The 26,251-nt window shown below is 37.5% G+C and overlaps 1 protein-coding gene across 15 annotated transcripts in view; it reads right to left on the bottom strand.

Moving 5' to 3' along the window:
* Positions 1-26,251, bottom strand: part of DOCK9 (dedicator of cytokinesis 9) — a 113,998-nt gene that overhangs the window by 74,030 nt on the left and 13,717 nt on the right. For 4 of the 15 annotated variants that reach the window (XM_039730399.1, XM_039730392.1, XM_039730395.1 and 1 more), the window contains exons 1-2: positions 21,781-21,942; positions 2,155-2,271 (exon numbers count right to left, since the gene is read on the bottom strand). In XM_039730399.1, the coding sequence (XP_039586333.1) occupies positions 2,155-2,271; positions 21,781-21,942 (279 nt within the window). Of the gene's footprint in view, positions 1-2,154; positions 2,272-9,550; positions 9,831-21,780; positions 22,363-26,251 lie in introns of those variants that run through there. The other 11 variants (XM_039730393.1, XM_039730401.1, XM_039730403.1 and 8 more) reach the window with 4 other exon arrangements.

Here is a 26,251-nt window from a genome sequence, read left to right as displayed (position 1 = left end):
TGATTTCAAACCTGTTAATATGGCTACGGAAAACTGAACGGGGTTAAACGGTTTAACTTTCAAATAAAAATAATAAGCACTTAAGAGTTTTCTGTTCTCTGACTTGGGAATATTTCCTTAATACGTTGAATGACAGATTTAAATGCTTTGTGTTGTTGAAAACAAGGTAGATAGATCAAAGTAGTGCAGAAGAGTCATGTGTACAACAAAAATATTTGGAGTTAGCTTGTGTCAGCAAGTCTTCGAAGGAAATAAAAGTTTGATAGCACAAACCAGACTTCACACAAATCACATATAAAATGAGACTCTGCCAAAACTGGGGAAACCCAGAAAACTTGTTCAGATATTATACTGATGAGGGATAAAGAAACAGGAAAACTGACTATATTCCAAAACTGTGACCACTTGAAGGAGATCTTCTGATGCAACCCACACTTCAATGCCTGCCTTGATGAAAATCTGACCACAGAATCCAAACAAAGGATGACAAAAGCCATTATGATTTATGACAAAATTCAGTCATGCCTTTTGAAGGATGAGACTGAGAGCTATGGACTAGCTTCATTCATACAGGCCTGAGGATAAGAATTGCAGGAGGTCACTAGAAATAGCAGTTAAACACTTCAGCCATACCCCCAGACTGCTCAGACAAAATGCCTGAGGATATTCTTAATGGGTTTTCTTTCTTCTCCATTGATAATTCAGAGCTGCTCACCGGAATGACCCTGCTAAGTGAACCAGGTAAGAGCACACTTAGCAGAAGTAACCTGGGTTCCTCTTGATCTGTGATACTGAAGAGGCACACTACAGAAGGGGATTTTGGTGGTGTAGCTTACTTATGTTTTTCATGGCTACACCAAAGCCAACACGTGGTGCAGGGTATCATCCTGAGAGATTCCATATTCGAGAACTTGCCTCAGTACAACATCCTTTTCAAGAAGTCTTACTTCCATCCTACGAACTTTCACATGTGGATGTGAACACATGAAGCCCAAACTCCTTTCTAAATAATTGTAGCTTCCCAAAACAAATTTTTTTTAGCTGAGAGTGGGAAGACCACAAGTAGAGTTAGTCATGTCAGAATCAAAGAAAAAGAAGTCCCCAGACTGTATTAAAAAAAGACTCCAGCTGCATTCAGGTAAACACTCTAATAGGCCAGAGAAAATTCACTGGAAATTCAACACGTAATTTGTAGAACTTTAGATGTCCTTCTGTAGACATATACTAACTCATCATCAACTTTCCCCACAGTAAACAAACTTAGCTCCAGCTACTTGGTTGAATAAAATTAATTTACAGACTGTTCAGATGTCTGCATACTTTTCAAACAGACATTTCGATTGCAGGTATGGGCATGTGGACAAGAGACTTTCCTCACTATTTACTCCAACTCCAGTCTCTAAGATGCTTGGTATTTATCCTAACAGGATCTACAAGAAGATTTTTTTAAAAGGTGTACTGAAATAAACTATTTATTTAGATAAACATTGTCATTTAAAAAATATAACAAAGCTTGGTTCAGTCTGGCTTAATCAAGTCAGAAACTCTGTTGTGTAAGGGGTATTTTGCTAGAACACACTTTTGGCTGGGATGATGCAGCTAAGAGTAGAAGACTGCATTTGAACAGGTTCATGTCCTTCACTATTACGAATGAGGGGGAAAAAAATCAGTTTAAGAATTAAAGAAAGCAGATGCTTTTTTTAAACAGTTATCACATAACTTCCTGCATTGGAAAGGGAGGGGGAATACCTACAACTGATCATTTACTTCAAAAGGCAGTAAAATTGTTGAGTTGCAGAAGTAGATCTTATAACATGGTCAGATAAGGAAATTTTTACTTCAAAAGGCAGTAAAATTGTTGAGTTGCAGAAGTAGATCTTATGGTCAGATAAGGAAATGGTACTATTTCTGCTGTACCCAGAAGAATAAATCAATTAGGGTAATGGGACTCACAGCAAAGATTTTGTGGGGATTTTTGGAGCTAAAGAGAGTTAAGAAACAAAGAAATAGGGAGTTATGATCTCATGGCTCATACTACTAAAAACCTGAGGTAAAAAAAAAAAACAAAAACCAACGCCAAACAAACAAACCAAAAAAAACCAAAAAAAAACAAAAAAAAAAAAACCACAACAAAACCAGGGTGGATTAAATTACCTGGAAGTCATCATAAGGGAACAGTAGCATCTCACGTAGAGGATCATTCAAAATCTGTGTTTTCCTCTGAACAATGACATTTTCATAGTCTATTGGTTCTATAAGTTTTGGTTTTGCCTACAGGAAAAAAGAAAAAAATCAAAATAAATTCAGGTATATTGAGGGAATATTACAATTGTTAACTTATTCTAGAAGTTACTCTTTAAAAGACTGGCAGAATTATATTGCATCTACATAAAAAACATGCAGTATTCAAAATGCAGACTTTGTCATGTTACACCATATGGGGAAGTGCAAGTGACAATTAGAGACAAGCATGCTGATTGCCTCAGAATTATTTCACAAAATCCAGTAAGCCAGAGCTTATTAGCATAATAACATATGTATTTTCACTACAAAAAAAAAAAAAAAAAATTAAAAAAATTACTAGTCTCTTATGTTAATGGTTGCCTTTCCTTGATACAGCCCAGAAAGCTCTGATCTGGGCTTCAGAGGAATGAAACCAACCTTAGCTCAAAGACTGAGCTTTTAATTCAGCAGTAACCTGCAGCAGGGGCAGGCTAATTGACATTTCTCCTTCTTTCTATTTTTTTTTTTTTTTTTTTTCAAAATTCCCATAGGCCATCTACTTCCCTCTTAATTGCACAAGTAGCTTTCCTCAGTAACTGTGCATTGATTCCACATTAAAACCCCTTTCCACAAATGAGGCATTACAGCTGCCCCTGCACAATCAGACAGAGAAAAACCTTCACCCTGCCAAGCATTCTGTTAAGTGGTCAGCTCTGCCTTGGAGTGTGCAAAAATGGGGTCACAATCTAGCTTGAACTTTCTGCAACCAAAATTCAGCATCACAGAAACATAAAATCAGAAGATATAAAATTACATTTTTTTACAAGCAACAATTACAAGAGACTTTAGAAATTATAATTTCTCAAGATCAGTGGTACTAATTTATAGGTAAGGTATATTAAGGATAGTTGTAGCAGCAAGACCAGCTTCTGTCATCATTATAGGTAAAATGATAAGATAAGCTTTATATATATTTTTTGTATAACTCATGAGAATAACCTTCCAAATTCTAATTGTCCTACACAGAACAAATCTCTATCAGTAACTGCTGTTAATCACTAGTATATTAATAATATTCCTAAGAAACCATACAGGTGTTTTCTTCATCCAAAAGTGAATCAAATAAATTTGTTTGTCAAGGAATTAGGAAAGCTTTGGTCAGAGAAAGTTATCAAAGTTTTCAGGCTTACTTCACAGGCTATTTAAAAACTATTTGAGATTTCCTCATATGCACCACACAGTAGTTTTTTATTGGCAAGAAAAATGTGGGAACATAACAAAGCATAACAGCTGAAGAGGCAAAGAAAAGCCAAGTCTGGAAAAATCTACCAAAAATTATGAACAAAATGTGGCTTTGTTAAGAAAAATAGCTAGCATTTACAATCACACAGGAAGGATTTACTAGAAGTTCATTAGCTATGTAACAACATAACAGCACAGACCAATACTTCTAAGAGCCATAATTACTATGTTGTGTTTGACATCTTTGTGCTCAGATGAGATGGAGAAGGGCTGTTCAGTTCACTCCACATTGCACTCTGACGCGTTTGCAGAGCTCGTGACCTGAACCCCAGCTACTGCCTCATCTTCTGCTGTCATTCATGAACATGAGCTATCACAAAGCCAAGAACTAATGTCAGCGTCCATCAGAAAAGGCTTAAGTTTATGTTCATGCACCCTTCTGTAGCTTAAATGGTTGGAAAATTTAGCTCAGAAAAGCATATACAACCTAAGAAAAGATTACGTTTTTATTAAGAAGGCACACACAACCTAAGAAAAGATTATGTTTTCTCTAATGTACTAATTTACACAAAATATTTTGGTTGCAAGTTTGCATGTGTGTGTTCAGACTGCTGCAGTGAATCCCAAGCTAATGAAATGATGTGCCCCACACCTCCTTAACACCTTGTCCGCCCAACTATTAGAAACATTTCCTGCATACTGACACTGCAAAATTACCCCTTCACAAAATTTCAGATTGAGCAGCCCCACTCCAACAGATTGTCATAACCAGTTCTGATTCCAAATAAACTACAGTAACTTCACCACTTCCAACTCATTCACTACGGCAGTAACTGTCCTTTACAAATTTTCTTCCTTAAGCACAGAGCTAACAGAATACAAAGAGCATTTCAAACTTTACTGGTCTACAAATGAAGTACAAGGCAACGCATCAGCCAGAAAACAAAACACCCTTTGCTCACCTTTCTCTCACTTCAGTGTAACAGGTCTCTCTCTACCCATCCAAGCAAGCAACATGCCCACCTGCCAACCCCTGAGCCTGAGCTCTTATGCAGGACACTCTTTCTTAAGTTAAAGCAAGGTTTAGAGACTACTAGAGTAACATGGCCCAGCCACTCCTTTTGGTCAAGTTTGCCCTTCCCATGTGACCACTCCTTCTCAAGAGTTTGTCATGAGAAATTATACACAGCATGCTGTGGTGACAGGTTGGTTTGAGAGTGGTGCAGGATGACTGACCTTTAGCAGAAACAAAAGTAAATACTGCAAATTAAACTGTGCCAGAGAAGGACCATTTGATTTGTGTAGACAGTCTCTGCAGTTAGCTGAAAAGGCTTGGCTTCACAATTGGCTTAAAGCCACTAAAAGCAGGGCTGACACCAGAAGGACCCTTCCCCTCTCTCGTGGATCCTTTCTGAGAAGTGGCCTTCTCACACAAAGACCAGCCAGAGCTTTTGTGACAGATCAGGAGGTGATCTGGCTTGAGAGAATTCCTTCCAACCAGGGGCCTTCCAGCCAGATTGTGTCTGAAATGCTGATCAGACACTGTGTGACCACTTGGGGCAATTTGGGGAGTTTTTCAAAGGGAAGAATAAACACGTGCATGGTCAATATTGTCAGAAAGCTCACAAAGCAGGACAGCTACTATCTGAACTAGCAAGTGGATAGATGACAGCCCCAGTTCCACAGCCTGGTAGCAAGGAAAAGTTGTCATCTCCAATGGGTAATGGATTTTGACACGGTGCTGCATATGATCAGCACTCTCATCCACTTCTCCCTGCTGCTGACGAGTTATGTCCATCCTCCTCTTAATTCTCTTAGGAAGGTGACAGATGAAGACTGGGAGAAAGCTAGTTCTGGCTTCTCTCATTTTACCAGCAAAACCAGAGGAAAAGGATTACTTTTAAAGAAAATGCAACTGGGCATGCAAACACACACACTTGTCTAGCACAGCTGATTTAAAACCCAAAAATGCAGCTTTAGAAATCATCCAATTAATTGCAAATGCCTCTCTTTGCTCAGTCGCAAAACTGGCTTGCCACACCTATAAAATTAATGAAAAGGAATCTTAAAAGAATATAAGCTTTGCTTATATTTTGTTTGCATGCTGTAAAGACAAGATGAAAAAAAAAATCCTCCCTCATGAGAAGCTTTTAAAGAATCTAAAGCTCACTGGAGCTGAGGTCTTAAATACAGACTTCTATTTAATCAGTGAGGTACTTGATTTGCAGAAATATCATTTATGAAAAAAATTAATGAAGAATTTGCTTCCTTGGGTTTTGCTTAAATGTTACTCATTTCTTTCTTAGTCATTTGTCAGATTCAAAAGGAAGAGGATGTTTTATCAGTTTGGACCAGATATGAAAAAAGAAAACAATAAACAACACACTGATGCTGGCATTTAGCCAGACATAAAACAGCACAAGGAAGCAGATTCTCTTGCAGGCTCTTCTAAACTTAAAAAAAAAAAAAAATCTGGTCAATTACTTCATGCAATATAAAAGAAAATATGATGGGTAGTTACAGGATTGTTAAATACGATTTATGGCCAGCAGATACAGATAAAACTCAGCCCAGTTAAAACTGCAACATCAAATTTATAGGCACTAAAATCAGTCTTTACAACAAGGCTTAACTTTTCCTATTAATCTGCAGCCAACAACACTTTTATTTCTGTAATCTAGGAAAATGCTAAGAGCATAGGCGTTCATGGCTGGTCTCGAGCCAGCCAATGCTATATTTTTGAAAGATAAAAGAGCAAATTTTCTGCCATACCATTTTGGGTTTTGCCTGAGTATTATAAGCATGGAAACTTATCAGAAATAGGAAATATTTCAAAACAGCACTCATGACACCCACACAGCAATCATTTTAATCTGTCAGAATACAGCATATATATTTGGACAAGCAGTGTCAAAATTCATCAGATAAAATAAATTTTAAGCTAAGAGTTCAGTGATTACCTACACTACACATTACAGAAAAAAACCCACAAGACATGTTTTTCTCACACACTTAAATTGAGACAATTGTTATTGTCCAATTCTCTTCTCAGAGAACAAAAGATGGTAAGGCAAAGCACACTGAATATTGTTAGCCTCCTGCTACAAAACATCATTTACCTTATAAAAACATGCTTGGCTTATACACCTGCAAATTAACAAGTTCCCATAAGGAGGAAAATGGAGCTACAGGCACTAGCAGGAAGCAGATATAAATAGATGAATAGGTGTTATGTATTTTTTAATAGTGGCCTGAGGAAAGCCACTGTGGCCATACAGTAAGATTATTTTATACTAAATATGGGTAACAGCTCCATGTTTGTATACTGTCCCATAATAAACATAAAATAAATTGCTTAGCTTGAGGTTTTAAAAATTAATTCAATAAATTATTTGCATTCTAGAGCTTACTTTTAACTATTATATTTTATACTGACAGCAAGTTTCCAAGCAGAAAGACGACCTCCAAAAGATCCAACTTCCCAGAAACATCAAATGTTTTGATAAGCAGTTACTACTTGTGACCATCAAAATGCAGCTGGACAGCAGGCACACTCATCCAGCAACTTCTACAACAGCTAGCACAACAGCAGCTCATCCCAAGCAGGGTTTTGAGGCACCACCTGGAAAATCTAAATGCTTTTTCCATGGGCTCTCCTTGCTTGTTAACCTCAAGAGCAAAGTTATGACACAATGTAATTCAAACCACAGGGACACAGGACACACAAACTGACATACTGGCACTGAAAGCAGCAGATGACTCTTTCCATGAACCCACCCACCTAATCAGGAAAAGTTAATTCTAGCACAGCACTCAATCAAATAACATTGTTGCAACAACACATGGGATGCTTCCAGTGATAGACACGCAGCTGCCTCAATACACCCCTAGTCCCAGTAAATATTAAAAAATTAAATTAATATGACATAAATTAATATCACAAAAAACCTGTTGCTTTTCGACAGCTGATTCTTTCTCATCTTTATAAAGAATATTTAATCTGAGTGCTAGGCAAATCACATCATATTTGCACAAAAGGAATACATCTACACTCAAAAAATATTTTAGACAATAGTAAATGAGAAGTATTACTAGAGTAAACCTACTGTTTACTCTAGTAAACAGTAACTAGTTAGTTACTCTAGTAAACTACTAAAGAAGCCTACTGTTTCATATGCCTCTTTTGAGGATTGCTATCTAATGTGATTCCCAGGTTTTTAACCCAGGAAACAAGAAGTTCTGCTGTTTAGAATTTGTTACAGCAACTAGCAACTTTGTCACTCTTAGTTATTACCTCACTGCACCCATGACAGGGTACCCACCTTCACTGTGCCAGTAAAAATTTACTGCAACATCACAGCCCAAGGAAATAAAAATGGACCCAAATGTCAATGTCAAATGAAACATTACACCTTACTTTTTGCTTTGTGCCTGGCAGCACACTTGCTGCAGGTTACTTGTACCACTTTATCTATCCCAGGCAAAAGGGATCTATAATTATGCTATATATACACTTATGCATATATATATGTAAACAGATTAAGAACAAATTAGTAACTGAAATGAAAGTAAAGACATTTTTACAGTGACCTATGCAAAACCTATATGTTCTTCCCTTTAAATATTGACCTTTGTGTTGAATGCATGCACTTTATCCAAAAATGAAAATGAGAGCAAACACTGGAGGTGTACTATTCCATGAACATTAAATTAAGTAGTATTTGAAAAATTATAAGGAGGTACTTAAATGGTGATAAGTAAACACAGTATTGTTTTATACTTTTTTTTTCCTTAAATAAGTACATATGCCTTGCTGATTAGCTGCAGTACTCCAAGTATCTGCAGAAACACTAATATCCTCTCTGAGTATTCATAGGGGAATAAAAACAATTCTAAATAAAGTTAAACATTCCAAAGGCAGGAAAGCACACAGAAGATTAGCTCATATTGTACTGATGAAAATCTGGACCAGAAATCGGAACACACCCATCCAAAAAAACCCCACATTCTACTAACAACTCTCTGAATAGAACAAAACCAAAAAAAAAAACAGTGACAAGGAAAAGAAAGTTTGTCTTACTAGCACACATGTAAGCTTTTGGTTATACACAGTAGCAATTGCCAAAAAGTTACAGATGAGTATTACTAATGCAGATGGCCAAAATGTTTTAGTTCAATTCTTAAATACGTAGTGTGAAGCTCAATTAGGGCTTGGGGGGGACATTATAATTTGAAGATCATCCCACTAACTTCAACTACAGGCATACAAATAAAGAGAGGACCATCAGCAGCAGCAATTAAGCATGAAATAACACTAATTAAAGTTGAAATTTTAGTAAGAACTACCAAAGTACTTCTTTCTACTCATATGTAAGTACTAGTTTACCAATCCTCCTCTGAAGAGAGTTGGTGGATTCATTGCAGCTCACTTACTACATTCTCTTGTTGTACTATTAAAGTTTCAACAGAACTAAGTGTCTAGAAGTGTTTCAGACAAAAAAGTTCTTATCTGATTATTTCCCCCACAGACAGAAAATTCCCCTTTTCCTTCACTGGAAGCTACTTTAAAACTTTAAATTTCTCAGTAATCTACACTGAAAGAATTGAAAAATAAGTCCTTTAACAGACAGACAGATACTTTAACAGAAGTAGTCATTAATTATTTAGATGGTTCTTTGATCATTTAAGTTACTCTTTAGGGAGTTCAAAGATACATTAATTGGAAGATATGCCGGGCAATTAAAAACAGAGGTGCTAGAAAGTGTTTTAAAGCATATGCAGTTTCCATGCTAGGTTCAAAGAGCTGTTTAGATATGCTAGATAGAAGAGACTGAAAAGCAGCTAGTCTGAAAATCAAATCCCGAAGTCACACTCAAAGAGAACCAAAGATCTGGTAAACTAGAACAGTAAAAATCAATTAAAAAGGCAGACAACACACAGAGAATCAAACCTAAATCCTAAATGCAAATTATTCACAAGTAAGAATGCTGGAACTTCTCATCTGCACCAGATTAAGAAGTTTTTCACTGACAGAGAGAACAGGAATTATTAAAGGGAAGAGACAGCTTGTTTAAAGAATTCTTACCAGCACAACCACAGGACTCTCCGCTTGCACTTCACAAGGACCTGCATCCTTGCCCTTCTGTGGAGATTCTACAGAAAGCTCTTTCTTAGGATTTCTGTTTGTTCTTGCCTGCATTCTTTCATTGAAAACACAGACAGCAGCAAAACTGTATGCTTTTTGGCATCAAAGTAATCAACATGCCAGTGATTCAGTGAAAACAAAAGCTTTTTCCCTGGCACAAGCAGCACAAAGTACAAACTAGTCTAACTTCTCAGCTGCAGTTTGCTAAATCTGTTATGGTGGGAATGCATGACAGACAAAGGCCAGCCCCTAAACACGCTGTACTCCTCTGGGGAAGGAAAAAAAAAAAGGTGGATCCATTTTAATGCCTTAAGGTTATGAGCCAAACACAAAAGAGAATGTGCATATCTAAAAATACTATATAAAACAGGCTGAGTCTTTTACAGCATGTATAAAATCAAGCCTGCAATAATTTAAAAATATTTTTAGTGTAAGAATTAGTCACTTATTGACAACTGTATCTTCTCAGAAGTATGAAACCCTAAGTATTGTGCTTTTTAAATTTTTTTTTTGCATTAATGTCACTTACTCAGGTGCTATCAACAATCCACCACGACCCAAGGACATTCTCCCTGAACAGATACACTGCCCTTTTTTGGGGGTAGAGTGGGCATGACCCTTTTTATCTTAGTGCTAAATCCATATTAAAAGTTTCACTTAATACCAAATTGCCTTCACAATAAAAATCTTACATACTTTACAAAGATACTAATTCAAAATAAAATTCAAAAAACTTAACTCTTCAACTACCAGGATGCCTCTGCCTCTTTCCTCTCATCAGTCAGTTAGCTCACTCCTGTATTGCATGTTATTTTTGCTCATTCCTCACTCCTCAGAACCCTTCAACACTGTAGGTGTCCATGACTGATCAGCATCCAAAAACACAGAGAAGACAATGCAACAAAATGTTCAAACATTTTGAGAGAAGACACTTGGGAAGAAGACACTTCTGCAGCCATGAAGGCCAGCCAGCCATCACTCGCTGCCTTTGGCCAGCACAGAACCCTGCAGGGTGTCAGCCTTGTCTGCTGAACAGCTTGCAGAAGTGTCTCCTGGCCTCAGGATATCCAGGCTACAAACAGTGCTCAGTAGTTGCTCTCTTCATTCTGGTCCTTAATTACAACATAAACTCCATCACAGGACGACTAGGTTGGAAGAGATCTTGAAGATCATAGAGTCCAACCCATGCCCCAACACCTCAACTAAACCATGGCACCAAGTGCCACATCCAGGCTTTTTTTAAACACATCCAGGGATGGTGACTCCACCACCTCCCCGGGCAGGTGACAAGTCATGCCTCCATTTTGCTTTTTTAACCCAACCTACTCTCTTACCATACCTGTACTTACAGCCACTGTGCACACACACATACAGTGGCAAAGTAAGAAGCAGCAATTTTATTGGAATCATTTCTGTGCAATTGCAAAGGAATTTTGCATGCAACCTAGCTGACATTTTTGGAAATTTTTAAGGTTTGACTACTCCAACTTCCCCACAGAGTAGTTTTAGCTAAATTCCTCCTGGGGGAAAAAAAAAAAAGTGAATGGTGATGAGCAGTTTTCTCCAGGTTTTGAGAGGAATATTCTGGTTTTCCCTTTGTTTCTTTCCAACACTAATGAGTTGCAACCTCCAAGTTCACAAACCTCAGTAGCTGTATTTACCAAGCAAAAATACATCTGAGAGAAAATTCAACTCCCCAGAGAAACACATCCTTATTTTAGACTCTCTGTCTACTAAGGAACCAGACAGCTGTGGAAACTAAGCCACCACCTTCATTCAGTTCTCAGTTCTCTTGGGACAGTTAGTTATCTCAGTTCAATATAACTCATGTCCTAAATTTAACTTGGCATGAACTTTTATCTATTCTCTAATAGAAGAGAAAGTCACCTTAAACTGCAGAAAGAAGATGAAGTTGTGGAGAAGCACAAATATCCTCCTTTATTGTTAGAATTGTTAAGAAGGCACAACTTGAGCCACAAGTTTTTTATTCTTCAGACCTAACATAAGATGTTGATCTCCCTTTCTCTTCCCCTTCTCTCCACTCCCACACTTGTGTAACATACTCCTACTTCAGCCCACACTTGTGAAATTCAGTCTGAACAAGTCTGAAATTGAGTCCACAATGCAACTACATTTCTAAAGAGTGGACACAAAGAAATAATAACATTTTATTCCAAACAATAATGATTTTTTATGTTTCTGACTTTTTCTCTAGGAAATACAAGTTCAATCCATGTACTTTTTAAGCTGCCTCTCTCATACTGAGAAACCAAACTCCAGAAAACAGTACTTTATGAAGCTTCATAAAGAGTTAAGAAGGAAACCAGCAGTTTAGTCAAATTTACAAAACAGATCTTCCTGTGTAAAGCAAGGTACACAATAGTTCAAGAACATTTAGTTACACTTTTTATTTTGCACCAGCCCCCTTTGTTTTCAGAGAACGGAAGCACAAAACAGCTTAGACTAAATTACACCATTACTTGAGGATGCAGCTGCCAAACAGGAATTTGTTTCATTGAGATGGTCTGCAATTATACTTAACTGCAAACAGAAATGCACAACCTTATTAGCAAAAGGCATTTGTGAACACTAACACTAATAAAGATTTTAAAATTATATATACATTGTAAGTAGTACTTCTTCTGCTTAATTTAACAAAGGATTCTTCTTCTAAATGGCAACATTATTTTACCCTGGTCAGGTACTTCTCCTGAATGCAATGCATTACTTTAATTCATTATAAATGTGATTTTCTTTCCCAGCCATTCTTCTTGTTCCTCTCAAAATGTGGTGAGGGACAAGAAGAAAGCCAACAGGCTAACATTTTAACCTGTGATTTTAGTTTGAGGTTGTAAAACCTCAAATTTAAATCACAGGAAAATCACATCAGTTTAAAGATATAGAAGCAATTTTTCCTTATGAATGACTCATGTAATTTCTATCTTGCATTTCATTCACTGACATACCTTTAGAAGAGGTTCTTTCATTTAACAAAAACAGAAGTGTGAGGCAGTACCTCTGGAACTCTATCCTGCATAAAACAGACCTTAACTGCCAAAATGTACTTCCAACATTTATTTTCTGTTGAGGACTTAGTGATTACCTCAAGAATTTAATTAATGTAAAAATACTTAGGGGGAAAAACAAACAAACAAAAAACCACAGCAAAAATATCAATGCAAGCCAAACAAACAAAATCCCAAGAGATATTGTTTATCCAGGCATCATACAGTCAAAATATTTAAGCTACTTTAATAAAGTAGTGTATTGAAACAATTTCCCAATAATACAGTAAAATTCAAAAAGTGAAAGATGAAAACCAGAACTTTAAGACATGATGAAACTTTTACCATCTTGTTACGTGACCTGTAGTTTTAACCTCCTTAACTGCAATTTTTTTTAAAAGTAACAAAAAAAATACTCAGTTTGTTGCATCGGTCAGTTGGTTACCTCAACAATGATCAACAGAATATCCAGGAATATAACACATACACAAAAAATATCACTGTACAAAAACTGACTGCATTTCCAAAACTACAGGAAATTACTAGCTAGAGACTATCTGCAAAATAACTCACAATATTATGGAAACAGTGCAATTCATCTTTTTACAAACACTGTGGCTTGAAGGACTTCACATGGCACTTCTAGCAACCATAGTTTTTACAACACTTCCAACAGCCAAATATTTGGTTCTCTTCTTGCATCATACAGTCCTAAGGAACAGGCTAAGTAATTACAAAATTACATATGTAACAAAGTTCTCAGTAGTTCTGGCATACCCCAGTGATTCATCCAGCCAATCTGCTGTCCAAAAGACAAATTATTTGAGTCCTTCAAATCAATTTTCAGTTCAGTAACTTAGTTCATGCACAATACCACAAAATAAAAAGTGAGTGATGGTAAGGGAACAGGCAGCATATGAGAACTTCCTTTGAACTTTAATGGAAGAATAGATGACTACCCAACCTCCATGTAGGAACAGTCTAAAATCTGAGTAGTTTGGTTTGATGGCCCTTCTTTTGCTTCAAGTCCCACTTAAAGTCTGCATTAAGATCACTAAACCTACTGGCTATAATTACAGGCACCAAACTTTCCTCTCTAAGCTGTTCTAGGAAAAGAACTGTCCTTAACCTCTAACAGTTGGCAGGGAGAAGTTGGGGAGAAGAAGAGAAGAAGGAATAATATTACTATAGGCTTGCACGTCCTGTATATGGGAAAACAGAAGGATTTTATATTATTTGCTAAAACCCTACACCTGTTCTCTGCTCTGTGGCTACACTCTCCACTTTGTGTCTCTAAATTTCCTGGCAACTCACAGCATCTCTTAAAAAAAAATTCAAAAATGAGAAGGACGGATAACTGGAGGGGAGTTGATGCTTTATTTTGCTAGGGCTTTGAGGGTTGGGTTTTTTTTTGGTTGGTTGGTTTTTGGTTTGGGCTGGATTTTTAAGGCAGAAGCACAACTGAAAGTATGGACCCACCTTAGCAGTGTAACAAGGACCATTAAAAAGCCAGTACTTCTTGCTCTCATCTGTGTTAGTACAAGATATTCCAGCACTGCCCTCCCACACCTGGCAGCCTGCCTTGCAGCTGTATCCAAGGCTAACATTTCACAAGTCAGTGGAAGATTCAGTGTTGCAGCTATACATATCTTAATGCTGCCAAGTTTCATAAGTGACCAACACATAAGTGCTTCCCTGGAAGAACATATTTACGAGTTCAAGAAAAAGGCTGATAGCAGATGGAATGCAGCACGCAATTCACCTGCCAATTCCCTACCATCCCTGCTACACTCAGATGAAACAGAAAATTCAGGAAGACTCCTTCTATGACAAACACTGCAAATGTGTAATTTGCAGTCCCACCAATAAGGAGAACATTCTCAATTGGAAACTGGGATAAGAAAAGAAAATGTGTAAGACACAGATAGGAGTGTGCTACACATTACGCAACTTTTCATGTTCACTTTCTTTGGCAAAGCAAGAAATAAGCCTATTTCATAATAGGGAGAACAACAACCACTCTTTGTAGAGGTATCTCTAAATCAGTATAAATGATGCAATCTCAAATTTTGCATTGCAGGGAAAATTACTCTCAAAACACTATTTTTAGGGAGAGAGTTAAGTAGCCTGGACAGGACAGAGATGCTACACAGAAGAGATTTCAATCATGAGCAGGTTGCATCAATGAAAAAAAGTAACATCAATGTACAGGTCAATGTACCACTCAAGAAGCTGGAGTAAAAAAACCCTTTCTTTCAGTAGCAGTTAAAGGATTCTTGCAGTGAGTGTCTTTATTGGATCCACAGTGATTCTCTACAATGCATTTTTTAAAAGCTTTATTTCACAGAATAAGAATTTGGCTAAAGTTGTCAACACAGACATGGCATATCTCATTATACAGTAGCTTAGCTGGGGCACTCTCACACTGTGACAAATAAAAATCAAAACAAGTGTAAAATCACAGCAGAGCTAAACAAAATACAGATTAACTTTTGTCCATGTCACATATCTGCATACCATTACCTATGAAGTATCAACTTGTGGTGCAATTAATTTCATACCATCTTAGTAGGAATCTGTTTTCAGGCAAAACCAGACTTCCTTAATGTCCCAGAGGAAAAAAATAAAAGAAAACAAATCAAACAAATAGGAGATGTCAAGACTAAAACTGCACTGACATATGTCCTTACAGAGAGGACATACACAGGCAGACTGACTGTGAGAACATTATTGCCCTAAAGATGGCTTTTTTCTTACCTGGATAGGACCTTATGACTGTCAGAAACTAACAGGACAGAACAGGCACACAAGAAGTGGATCAAACCCCCAAGTCTGAAGATCTGTCAAATGGCAGTAGTTCTGCGCCAAGCAAGCTTGAGGATGGGGGGGAAGGGAGATGTTGGAAGGTGCCTGGAGGTGTCCAATGCCAGGTTTGATGGGCCTCCAAACAACCTCTAGGGGAAGGTGTCCCTTCCAAACCAAAGGATTCCATGATTCTATGATGGACTCTAGATGCATTTAATTTCATGACAGAATAGGGTATCTCTTGCATTTCCTGAGACCCCCAACGAAGGTGACAAAATGATGAATCTGACTCCACATTCTTAGAAGACTAATTTATTATTTTATGATCTATATTCTATTATAGAAAGCTATACTAAACTATATTAAACTATACTAAAGAATACAGAAAGGATACAGACAGAAGGCGAAAAGATACTAGCAAGAAACTCGTGACTCTCTCCGACACAGCTTGGCTGTGATTGGCCAATAAGTAAAAACAATTCACATGAAACCACCTGTTGGATAAACAATCTCCAAACCACATTTCCAAGCAACAAAACACAGGAGAAGCAAATGAGATAATATTGTTTTCCTTTTTCTCTGAGGCTTCTCAGCTTCCCAGGAGAGAAATCCTGGGCAAGGGATTTTTCCAGAAAATATGACAGTGACAGGTACCTACATCTATAGATGAGTTAAATGAGCATTCAGGCTGTTGCTAAGGCAAGTGCATAGAAGTATTAATTGAGAAAGAGGAGCAGAGATGTGAACTCCTTTCCATATGCTCACGAAGTCCAGACTCTAGTCTTAAAAGCCCCACCTGTGCAGCTTCTCCACCACAGAGGTCTTCTCATTCCTTAAATCCATGTACAACTTTATAGGGAGGTTTTAAGAGGTTTTTTAATGGGGTTTTTAGGGTGGTTTAGGCACTTTTTAAAAATTTTTTTGGGGGGTGGGTTGGTTTTTTTGCTTTGGTTTGGTTTTTTTGTTTTGGTTTGGTTTGGGGTTTTTTGTTCATTTGTTTTTGGTTTTTTGTTGTTTTTTTTTTGTTTGATGGGGTTGTGTTGTTCTTTGGGGTTTTTTTAGCTCCACACATTTTGACTTCTTTCAGGGGTATCACAAGATACCCCTCTGCTACATTCAGGAAGAACATGTTTTCCACCTGGATGTAAACTAGTGCCATATATTTGGGTTGGCTATCTTTCTGTGCTAGTTCAACATATATTGTCATGGATTAACAATAATAGATTATTCATGTAGAATTAACAATAATAGATTATTCATGTAGACTTGACCAACTACCCTGATTTTATCCCCAAGCCTGAAGATTTTTTTTTCCTGAAGATAAAATGCTTAATCTTATCTTCTGCATGCCAGTGCACTGAGTGCTTGCCAGCCTGTTTCTGATAGTCCTCTCAATGCATCTTTCAAAGACGTGTATTTGATGTAGGTACTACACACTTGGTGAATATGTGCTGCAATTTCCCCTGCTGAGAGGGCAGAGGGATATGAGGAAATGGACATTCGAGCATTCTTCCCAAAGGAATCTAATGAAAGGTCAAAAGAAGTCTACAGAAACCACCAGGAGACAGCCAAAACTACAAGTCAGCACATCAGATGCCAGGTTTTTTATTCAGCCAGAGCAGTAAGATGAAAGGAGATAAAAGAAGCGCTCTAATTCAAGTGACCCATGAAAAACCCCATGCCACAGTTAGATGCTGTACTCATACATATCTGTTTCTTCCTCATTAAGAGGCCTAATGCTCCCCTTGCTGATGAATAAAAGCCACTCGTAATACAGTTACAAGTTGAAGCAAGTTATGAGAGTGCAACAACAGACTAACTCGTACAAATTGTCTCCACACCATTACAGGATTGCTGCATAAGCTTTTTGAGCATATTAAAATAAAACAACTTCCACTTACTCAGCACAATTACTTCCTCAGAACTCTTTCCTTTTATATATTTCTACTTTATTTCTTCTAAACCTTTCTACCTCATATAAACAAGTTGATATTAATTTGCAAATTCAGACAGCAAGAACACACCTTAATATAAGCTGTTCATTTAAATGAAGGCTTTAAATTTTATTTAAAACGCAACACATATTAAATTGAGGAGAATCTTTTAAAAAAATTATACATATATAGTTTATTTTGAAATCAAAATATCTGCAACTTGAGTGTCTCCGGTGGAATTATTTCCAGAATGATGTAGCTCACTGCTGTCATAAGTCAATCTTCCCACATGCCCAGACTTTGGTGTATCTTAAAAGATGTCACAGTTTATTAATAAACCAGATGACTCATGAGCAGCACAGGAAAAGCAGTCACCAAAAAACTCAGGAACACCTAATGACGATGCTGCTGTCAAGTCAACTGGTGACACAGACTAAGACACTGCAGCTACTAAAATGTAGCAGGTTCAGTTTCCAGCCAACACCTAAATTGACCCTATTAAAAGCTGTACATGTACTATTTCAAAATGCCCCACATTTCTTTTCAGAAATTGTGTAAGAGCAATTTAAGTAAGAGATATTTTCAACACCAGACATAACAAATTTAAAGACTACTTAAAATTATTAGACCCCATCTTGCACAAGCTACAGCCATCATGCTAACTTAAGTATGTTTACCAAACTACAAGGTTCTAAAGCTTAATGTGAGAAATGCCAGCGCTGGATAGGCCATTAGAAGCAAACTGAGCAGAAAGCATTTCAAGCATGGAAAAAAAAGGATTTGTTTTCTGCAATCTTCAGACAAATATGTAAAAAAAAGTTAATGTCCTTCAGCGCAGTCTGTCTCACTTCGGAATTTTCTAGCTCTTCCATAGGTGCTGGTAGCCACTCACCCCAGCTTCTTCCATCCCTGAACACTTCAAGAGGCTTGTTAGCAAGCCTCAAACTTTTTAAATTTTGCTAGTTCTGTTATCACCACATAATTTACCCTTGCTCATTTTCCACCTTTATCACCCACCCAACAACATCCTAGCTGTTTAGGACCTAACTTGTACACTAACATTCAACTCTGAGGTAATGTTTGCTTATACAGTGATAACAAAAAAACCCAAAACCAAAAAACCAAGCAAACAAAAAAAGAATTTGAATATAAAAAGAAATAACATGCAATATTGTTCTGAAGATTAATTTTTTTAAAATCACAAGAAAATTGAGACAAATTAAGTAAAGTAAATAAGCATTCAAGCTGGTATTCTGAAACTATATCCTTCAAGTTACTACAAAATTAAGCACATTAAAATGTTTTCTCAACATTTGCCAAGAAGAAATATGCCCAAGATGGGCATTCGGGGAAAATATATTTTCATTAATTTTGGTGCAACTTTCAACAGCATCTCAAACTAAATTTATCATCTTTTTTTTAAATAAAGATCCATATCCATGTGGACCTAAAGACCCTACAAGATCCCGTGTTCTAGCAATACAAAGTGATAGGTTAGAAATATGCCTGAAGCTAAGCTACACCATTTTCATTGCAAGTTTGAATGACATGAGATGGACAGAAATAAACTGTACTCCTGAGAACACATTCTCACATGGGCTTCACTTTATCTTTCCTTCAAGCAATCAAAAGAGCAAGTCTTCTTAAGATAAAAATGTAATTAGATTTAACTAGATTTTAGATTTAACCCCCTGACATCGGGGTTAAAGGGTAAATAAGAAAAACATACGCTAAATCAACTGCTTTTTTCTCCTTACTTTCTCCTCAGAGGAGGTGATTTTTCCTTCAAGTGGAGCTACTTCCCTGAGAGTTTCCTTTTCAGTGTTGAAAACCTGGAAATTTTCAGGTTTTCAACCTGGAAAACCTGGAAATTTTCAGGTTTTCAACACTGATTTTACAAGAGGATCAATGTGTTGTTAAATGAAAGGACTCCCTGAAACTCACTGGTGTTTTGACAATAGCTCTGTATCAGGAGATATTTGATCCAAAGTGGCTAAGCAGACGTGATAGGAGGTACATCCCAATAGGCTAAGCTAAGGCATTGCAGCTCAGATATGTTACAGCGCAGACAAAGAGGTGAAACCACACACCCACTTGCATCTGTTGCAACAATCACCAAAATAAAAAACAACACAAACAAGTGACACTGCTTCTGGTGTCATTCTTGTTCTTGGCCGTACAGGTTCTCTTCAGAGATGAGATTACTGGAGCCTTCACCTCCATGCACAGCTTCTTGATGAGGAGTAACACAATTTCCCCCCCTGAAAGCCACCACTTTGGAAGGGAAAGAGCTAGACAAGCTAGTTTTCATAGCAAAGCATACAGACATTATGTAATTTAAGAAATACAAGTCCTATATACTCCTAGGAGTTCCATAAAATCACTTGTCACTGTTGCCAGGATTGCAGTATCTTCCCCCTCCTTCCCATCCTTCTCACAATCCCACTTCCCAGGCTTCAGGGCTAAATCTGCAGCAACTGCTCCCCAGCCTCAGACAACACCTAAGAAAGCAATAGCCAGTGCCAGCTCTGATTATAAGAGCATGACCTTTAAACAAAGGTTCCCGGATTTTTCTTGTAAAACCCTGACTTTTATTTGTCTGGACTACGCTGGTCCATTACAATGACCAGGAAGTCATTCTGACTCCTTGATTCCACACACTCCTCCATACTAACATTCAGGTATTTTTCCCCAGAAAACATCTTCTATTAATCCACCATTTCCAGTTTAACCAAGCTAATAAAGCCATACTGGAAAATTCAAAAAAATAATGCTATTATTTAAAAGAATCTAGACATTTTGGAGTTGGAAAAAATCCATCCCCCAAAGAGACAGATGTAGAACTTCAGTTGTAAATGGCAGATTAAGCACATTTTGTGTTTAATCTTGCCAGTTGGTACCAATTCTGTAGGATGAAATTAAAGAGAAATTATTGCTGGAACAGTACCGTGTGAAACAAAGAAAAAATACATACAAAAACATTTCACTGCATACTCCAAGTTGCAGTAAGTCATATTATATTAAAAAAAAAGTATTTCTTCATTCAGCCACCTAACTATCTGTAGAATTCCAGGCCAGTAAGGGTGTTAGGTCTTAAATTCAATGGGTCACCAAAGTATTTGCAAGTACTCATTACACAGAATTTAACAAATTTCTAACAATATTCTTTATGAGGCTAACTTAAAAATGGCTAACAGTGTAAAAAGGCTTCTAATACCCAGAGGAAGCCATTTTATTTGTAATATCAAACTATATTAAGCAAATGCAATGCTATCATGAAGGATAATATACATCCTATGAGTTATTTAAAGCATCTGAAGACAGTTCAGATTATTCTGTGTTTTCTCCTAGAAGCTTGTGTATCCATGAATAAAAATATACATACATGTGTGCATACATACACACACGTGTATATAGATTGATTCACGCACCTTTTTTTTTCCCTTAAATTTCAGTTCAGCAAAAAAAGGACCTGAACAGCACAAAGGCAACAAAAGCTTTATGAAATTTCTAAAGACTTTCCAGGGCTGCAGTTGCACAGCATGGGTATGCCAGCCAGATAACAAGCTCAAAATCTGTCCAGCTATTTCAGTGTACCACGCCCCTCTCATTCCAACTACTGAGACAGTGACAAAGCAATTAGCAAGTAAACTCAAATTGGTTTGCATTAATGTTAAAATCCTTGACTAGCCCAATTGCGAAGCAAGCTAAGCACACTAGTTAGCTCTTGCAATTCCACCCCCTCAAGCTTAAATGTAATACACCTGACGCACGAACACGTCATGAACCTGGGGGGTACAAAGACCACAGTCTCACTTTAAAGCCTGGTTTCTATATATGAGGAAACACCTAGAAAGCTTTTCAGAGCAAAGCAGGTTCAGGAAACACTTATTGCTACCTTTAACAATTTTTTTTTCCTTCTAGAATGCTCCTTTATCCCTTTCAGGAAGTTAAACAGAAATAGAACAGTTAAACCATTTCAGAGGAAAAAAAAACACTCAAATCCATAAGAAAAAAAATAAACCTTAAATGCTGGGTTACTGTTTCCTCAACAATGCCTTCCTCAGTTTTTTCAAATAACATAACAATCACTTGTTCCTCAGTCCAAGTGCCAAATACATTCCAAGAGTATGTTTAGAAAGATCTAAGAGCAGACAATCTTCTACAACAATTACAGAGTAGAAACTCTTCAGAGCTATCAATACAAATCTAAATGATAGAAGGAATATGAATCTTAAGCTTTAACATTACAGCTGCATGCACACATACATAACATGCCACATACATGCACAAACATCCTACAATATCAGGACAAGACATACATCCCTGTCTGTACATAGCAGATGTTAAATAAACATGCTATTCTGGTTTTAGTTTAGCTTTCAATTAGAAGATAAAATTATTAATGAAACAAGTTTTTATTTACCAGGAATGAATGAATCAATATTTCTGAATCTTCATCTGGCAAGCTGAATGCTGTGTATTCAAGGGCATTGTTTTCCCCTTGCTGTTTGCATATATAACCACAGTTTCTCTCAAAAACTGTACGAATGCCTTTAAACAGAATCACACTTGTCGTGCAACCCATTCCCAATCTGTTGAATTTTGCATTTCTAGCAGCCCTGATTGCATTTGCAGAATGTCTTCTTCCGTTGCTCGACTCGAGTAATTTTCCTGTGCTTTGCAGAAATATTTCTTTGTACAATCCTCATTATGTCCCACATTTAGTATCTTCCTCGACTAGAAACCATCAGCTGCTGAAATGTAATCCTATTTGCTTAAGCCAAATACTGCCAAAAATCCAGCCGCTGAAGACAAAAAATCAGAGGGCGATGAGAAGCAAAGGATACCTCAGCTGTAGAAGGTAGGAGGCTTTCAGCATGTGCTGCACTCCACCAGAGAGATGAAAAGATATTCCAAGGGGTTATGGAAAGAGCTCCTGTATTCAGAGATCCTTAGAACATAATCAAAGATGAAAGGAAACTGCAAAGATACTGCTGCAGTTTCTGCTGCCAGCCACAAAGAATCCTCATCTGCTGCAAGAAAGCAGTCTCCCAGAATGCTTAGCACAGAGTTCGTACTGGCAAACACTTCTTTACTTGACCTACATGTGCTTTTTAATGTCTGAAACAAAAAGCTTCAACATAAAACACTGGAAATATGAGGGGGAAATTCTTAAATCACAGCTGCTATGCAAAGAAAACAGCACCCTATATACACTTCTTTCAATCAAATCTCTATGTCAGAGCATGCTATTATCAGTTCAGGCAAACCACAAGGGAGCTGAAGACTGTTTTCACTTTTCCCTTTCTTTCTTTCTTACATGCAAAGTGAACTGTCAATTCCCACCTGCCAAAAGCTGAATTTATTAGTCCTTGATTGCAAATAATCCATAGTCACAAAATTGAAAAAAAAAAAAAAAAGAAAATACTATCTCATTCAGATTAACATCCATTTCTAAAACAAAAACATAGAATGAAATTTAAAATACATACATTTCTTGGTTTTATAGTGACTCACACCCGTACTGATTGAATTTATCACTACAGGACACTAGTTCACATACTGCAACAGTATCCGCTGTACAAGTACATAAATATCTTTAACTGACACTGAGAATGTTAATTTTTTAAAAATACTTTTAAAGGCAAGCAATTTGCAAAAAAACCCTGTCCCAATCCACATCGTAAGAGTGCTGTATCACCCTGTCAGAAAGTGCTGGTGAGTTTTATATTTCTGCTAAACTGAAAGCACTGAGTATTCACTTACTTACTTACCAAATTGTAAAACTGGATGAAAAAGTGATCTTACAGAATCACAGTCGTTGCAGTGGAGTTAAAACAAGCTAAATTAAAAGCATGAAGGGAGGGAATAAACAGATACAAGATGTCAGCTACAGAATTGTCCCCATGAAAATTTTCTTCTCAAGGAAATATTTGCAAGCTATAATGACACTTCACAAAAAATATTTCAAACTTAATAGCATTTTCCTCTGACATCTGCCTAGCTAATACATGTCAATATGCTTCTCATTACATTTCTAACCTAGATAAAACATAATAACATGCAGACACATCAATTAAAAAACCCCAAAAACCCAACAATACTTGACAGTGATCCAATACTTGACAGTATTTCCTGTCAGTCCCATATTCAGAAAGGCAGAAGTTAGACCATTTCTCGTACTGGGAGAAATACCAATTGTTTTAAGGCAGTTCTGCTAATAATGAACAGCTTTATCATGAGGGAGAACAAAGAAGGTCATGGCAAAGAATTTGGCATAAATTCTACAATGAAGGACAGAGATCCTTCATACATAACCATGAACCCTGCGCAGCAACGTCTCCCTACCTATCCTACCCTCTTTGAAAAGAAGTAGGTCAGTGAGGGAAATGCAGTGCTCCATTCACTAAGGCTGGATAACGACATCCTTACAAACATGCAAGGGAAAACAGTCATGGGAATTACCACAGAAGGCATTCCCCAAATATATATTCAAGTTAACTGTTTCTAATGCAGAAGCCCATTTTGTTCCCATCTGAAATGCAGGTTTACAGAGACCTGACAAAGTTCAGGTTACAAACGTGGTATCAAAAGTTAAGAGATCATTAAAAGGAAGCACTGATTAGAGGCTTTTCCACGCAGTTTCAAAGACTTTATAATAGCAAATGTCTCTAACAAAGAAAAAAGAAAAAGTAGCTCACACCTTAAGAGAGTGTGAGAAAAACAGGTCACTTAACAACAAGTTATCATACACTAGACAGTTCTCCCAAATGTCTAGAAAATTACCTTACTTGCAAAATACTAGCTAGGTTATGGAGAAACAGGAAGACAAAAAAATTCAATTTGAAAAGAAAGACCATGTAAACACCATAGACTAATTCAGATGACCCTGGGAGGTGTTCTAATTCAAAATCAATTAAGAGAAAATTTAATTCCAATTATATCTTGACTAAATTTAGCATCAGGTTTCTACAGTATTTTAGAAACAGCAACTGAAACTGATGTGGATCAACACAATGGTAATGCCACCATGAAAAGCATCCTCATCACAGTCTAGAACTTCCTCAGGGAAGAGAAAGGGCAGACACTGATCGCTTCTCTGTGGTGACCAGGGAGAGAACTGAGGGAACGACCTGGCATTGTGTCAGGGGAGGTTTGGGTTGGATATCAGAAAAAGGTTTTTTGTCCAGAGGGTGTTTGGGCACTGGAACAGGCTCCCCAGGGCAGTGGTCACAGTCTGACAGAGCTCAAGACAGAGCGTTTGGACAATGCTCTCAGGCACATGGTGTGACTCTTGGGGATGGTCCAGTGCAGGGCCAGGAGTCAGACTGGATGATCCTTGTGGCTTCCATTCAACTCAGCTTAGATTGTGCAATTCCAAGTAGACCTTGGAAGGGAAATAATTATGGTGACATGAGGGGTAGGAGGAAACCAGGGTAGGAGGGAGCAGCAGAAATCTGAATAGTACACAATGCAAAGAAGTCTGCCAACAAGCAGACTTTTCATTACTTTGGCGCAAAGTAGAAGTTTCCAGCTTCATTAAGGAGATCACTTGAATGAGCAAGCAGAGCTCAACACTGCACAAGCAGAGGCCATCGAGGCAGCAACGTGACACAATGAAATATTATTCACTTCAGTATCACATCTCAAAGTGAAATGGTGTCACGGTTTAATAAAGGCATTCCCCAATTTAGTGTCCCCAGTGAAACCCTCCAAATCATGCACCCCTCATTCATTGCCCACTGCTCTTCCATGAAGTGGATGGCTGGAGAAGAGAATCGGAGGCATGAAACATAAAAATCACAGGCTGAGATAGGAAAAATTTACTGGAAACAGCAATTAAATAAGAAAGCACAGTAACAGCAGCAATACTAATAACAGTGTACAAGAAAGAGGTGAACAGTTGACACAATTGCTCACCACACCCCCTGGTAATACCAGAACCACCATCACAATACCCCCACTGTACAAGATCCCTTCCCCTGTCCCCAGAAAATGGCATAAGGTGGTAAAGAATAACTTCTGGGAACTAGCCATGCCCCCTCTTGGTTACTGCAAATATTAACCCTGTCCTGGCCAGAACCAGGACAAATGGGAGGCTAGAAAAAAATCTTACAAAGGTCTGACAGCACTTTGTCCACTGAAGAGACTAAAAGACAGCCCAAGGTAGGTAAAAGTCTTAATCCAATGCTAAAGATACCAAAGCAGAAAAAAACAATGTATGAACAAGCCCAGACTGTAAATATGAGCAGCAAACTACCCATTGCAAACTGCCTTTAGCTGAGCCTGGGTTATGGAAAGGTCTTTTTCCATAAGGCAGAGAGTGGAGGGGAGGAATGTAAAGCTATAGAGAGGAGACAACATTGATGCCTGCCCTCTCTTGGTTCATGAAAAAAGGCCTATACCAGAAAGCATGCAGACTTACGAGCTATTTGTGTTAGTACACATTGCAAACATTACACCCCTAAGCCAAACCACTCATTTATATGGGGAACAACAAGCTCCTCCCTGCTATATACCATATTCAATCTGCACTGACTGCACCAGGAGGACAAAAAAATTATTTAGCTCTGTTAGCTCTAGATTGTTCAGAAACATGTAATTTTGACACATGTTCTTTTGGAAAAGTAATAAAGAAGTTCTAGTTTCCTCCCAAAAAAAATTGCTTTAAGGGCCTAACCACTCCTCTGATTCCAGTAAATTACTAATAATCCACTTTCCACTTGGGAACTGGAGGATTTCAAATCAACATGTTAAACAATCCTTTGCCAACCAAATGAGTTCCAAGAAAGCATAATGACACAGGTACAAATTAAATGTGTGTTAGCAATCAGACAGTTCTAAACAATGTTTACAAGTTTCCATTTGACAATGTTTAATGCATACAAAGGCTA

The sequence above is a fragment of the Passer montanus genome, unplaced genomic scaffold (assembly GCF_014805655.1).
Source record: "Passer montanus isolate IOZ18808 unplaced genomic scaffold, ASM1480565v1 scaffold72, whole genome shotgun sequence".
NCBI classification, from domain to species: domain Eukaryota; kingdom Metazoa; phylum Chordata; class Aves; order Passeriformes; family Passeridae; genus Passer; species Passer montanus.
The sequence above is the reverse complement of the archived record's forward strand: the minus strand, read 5'-3'. Positions and strand labels throughout refer to the sequence as shown.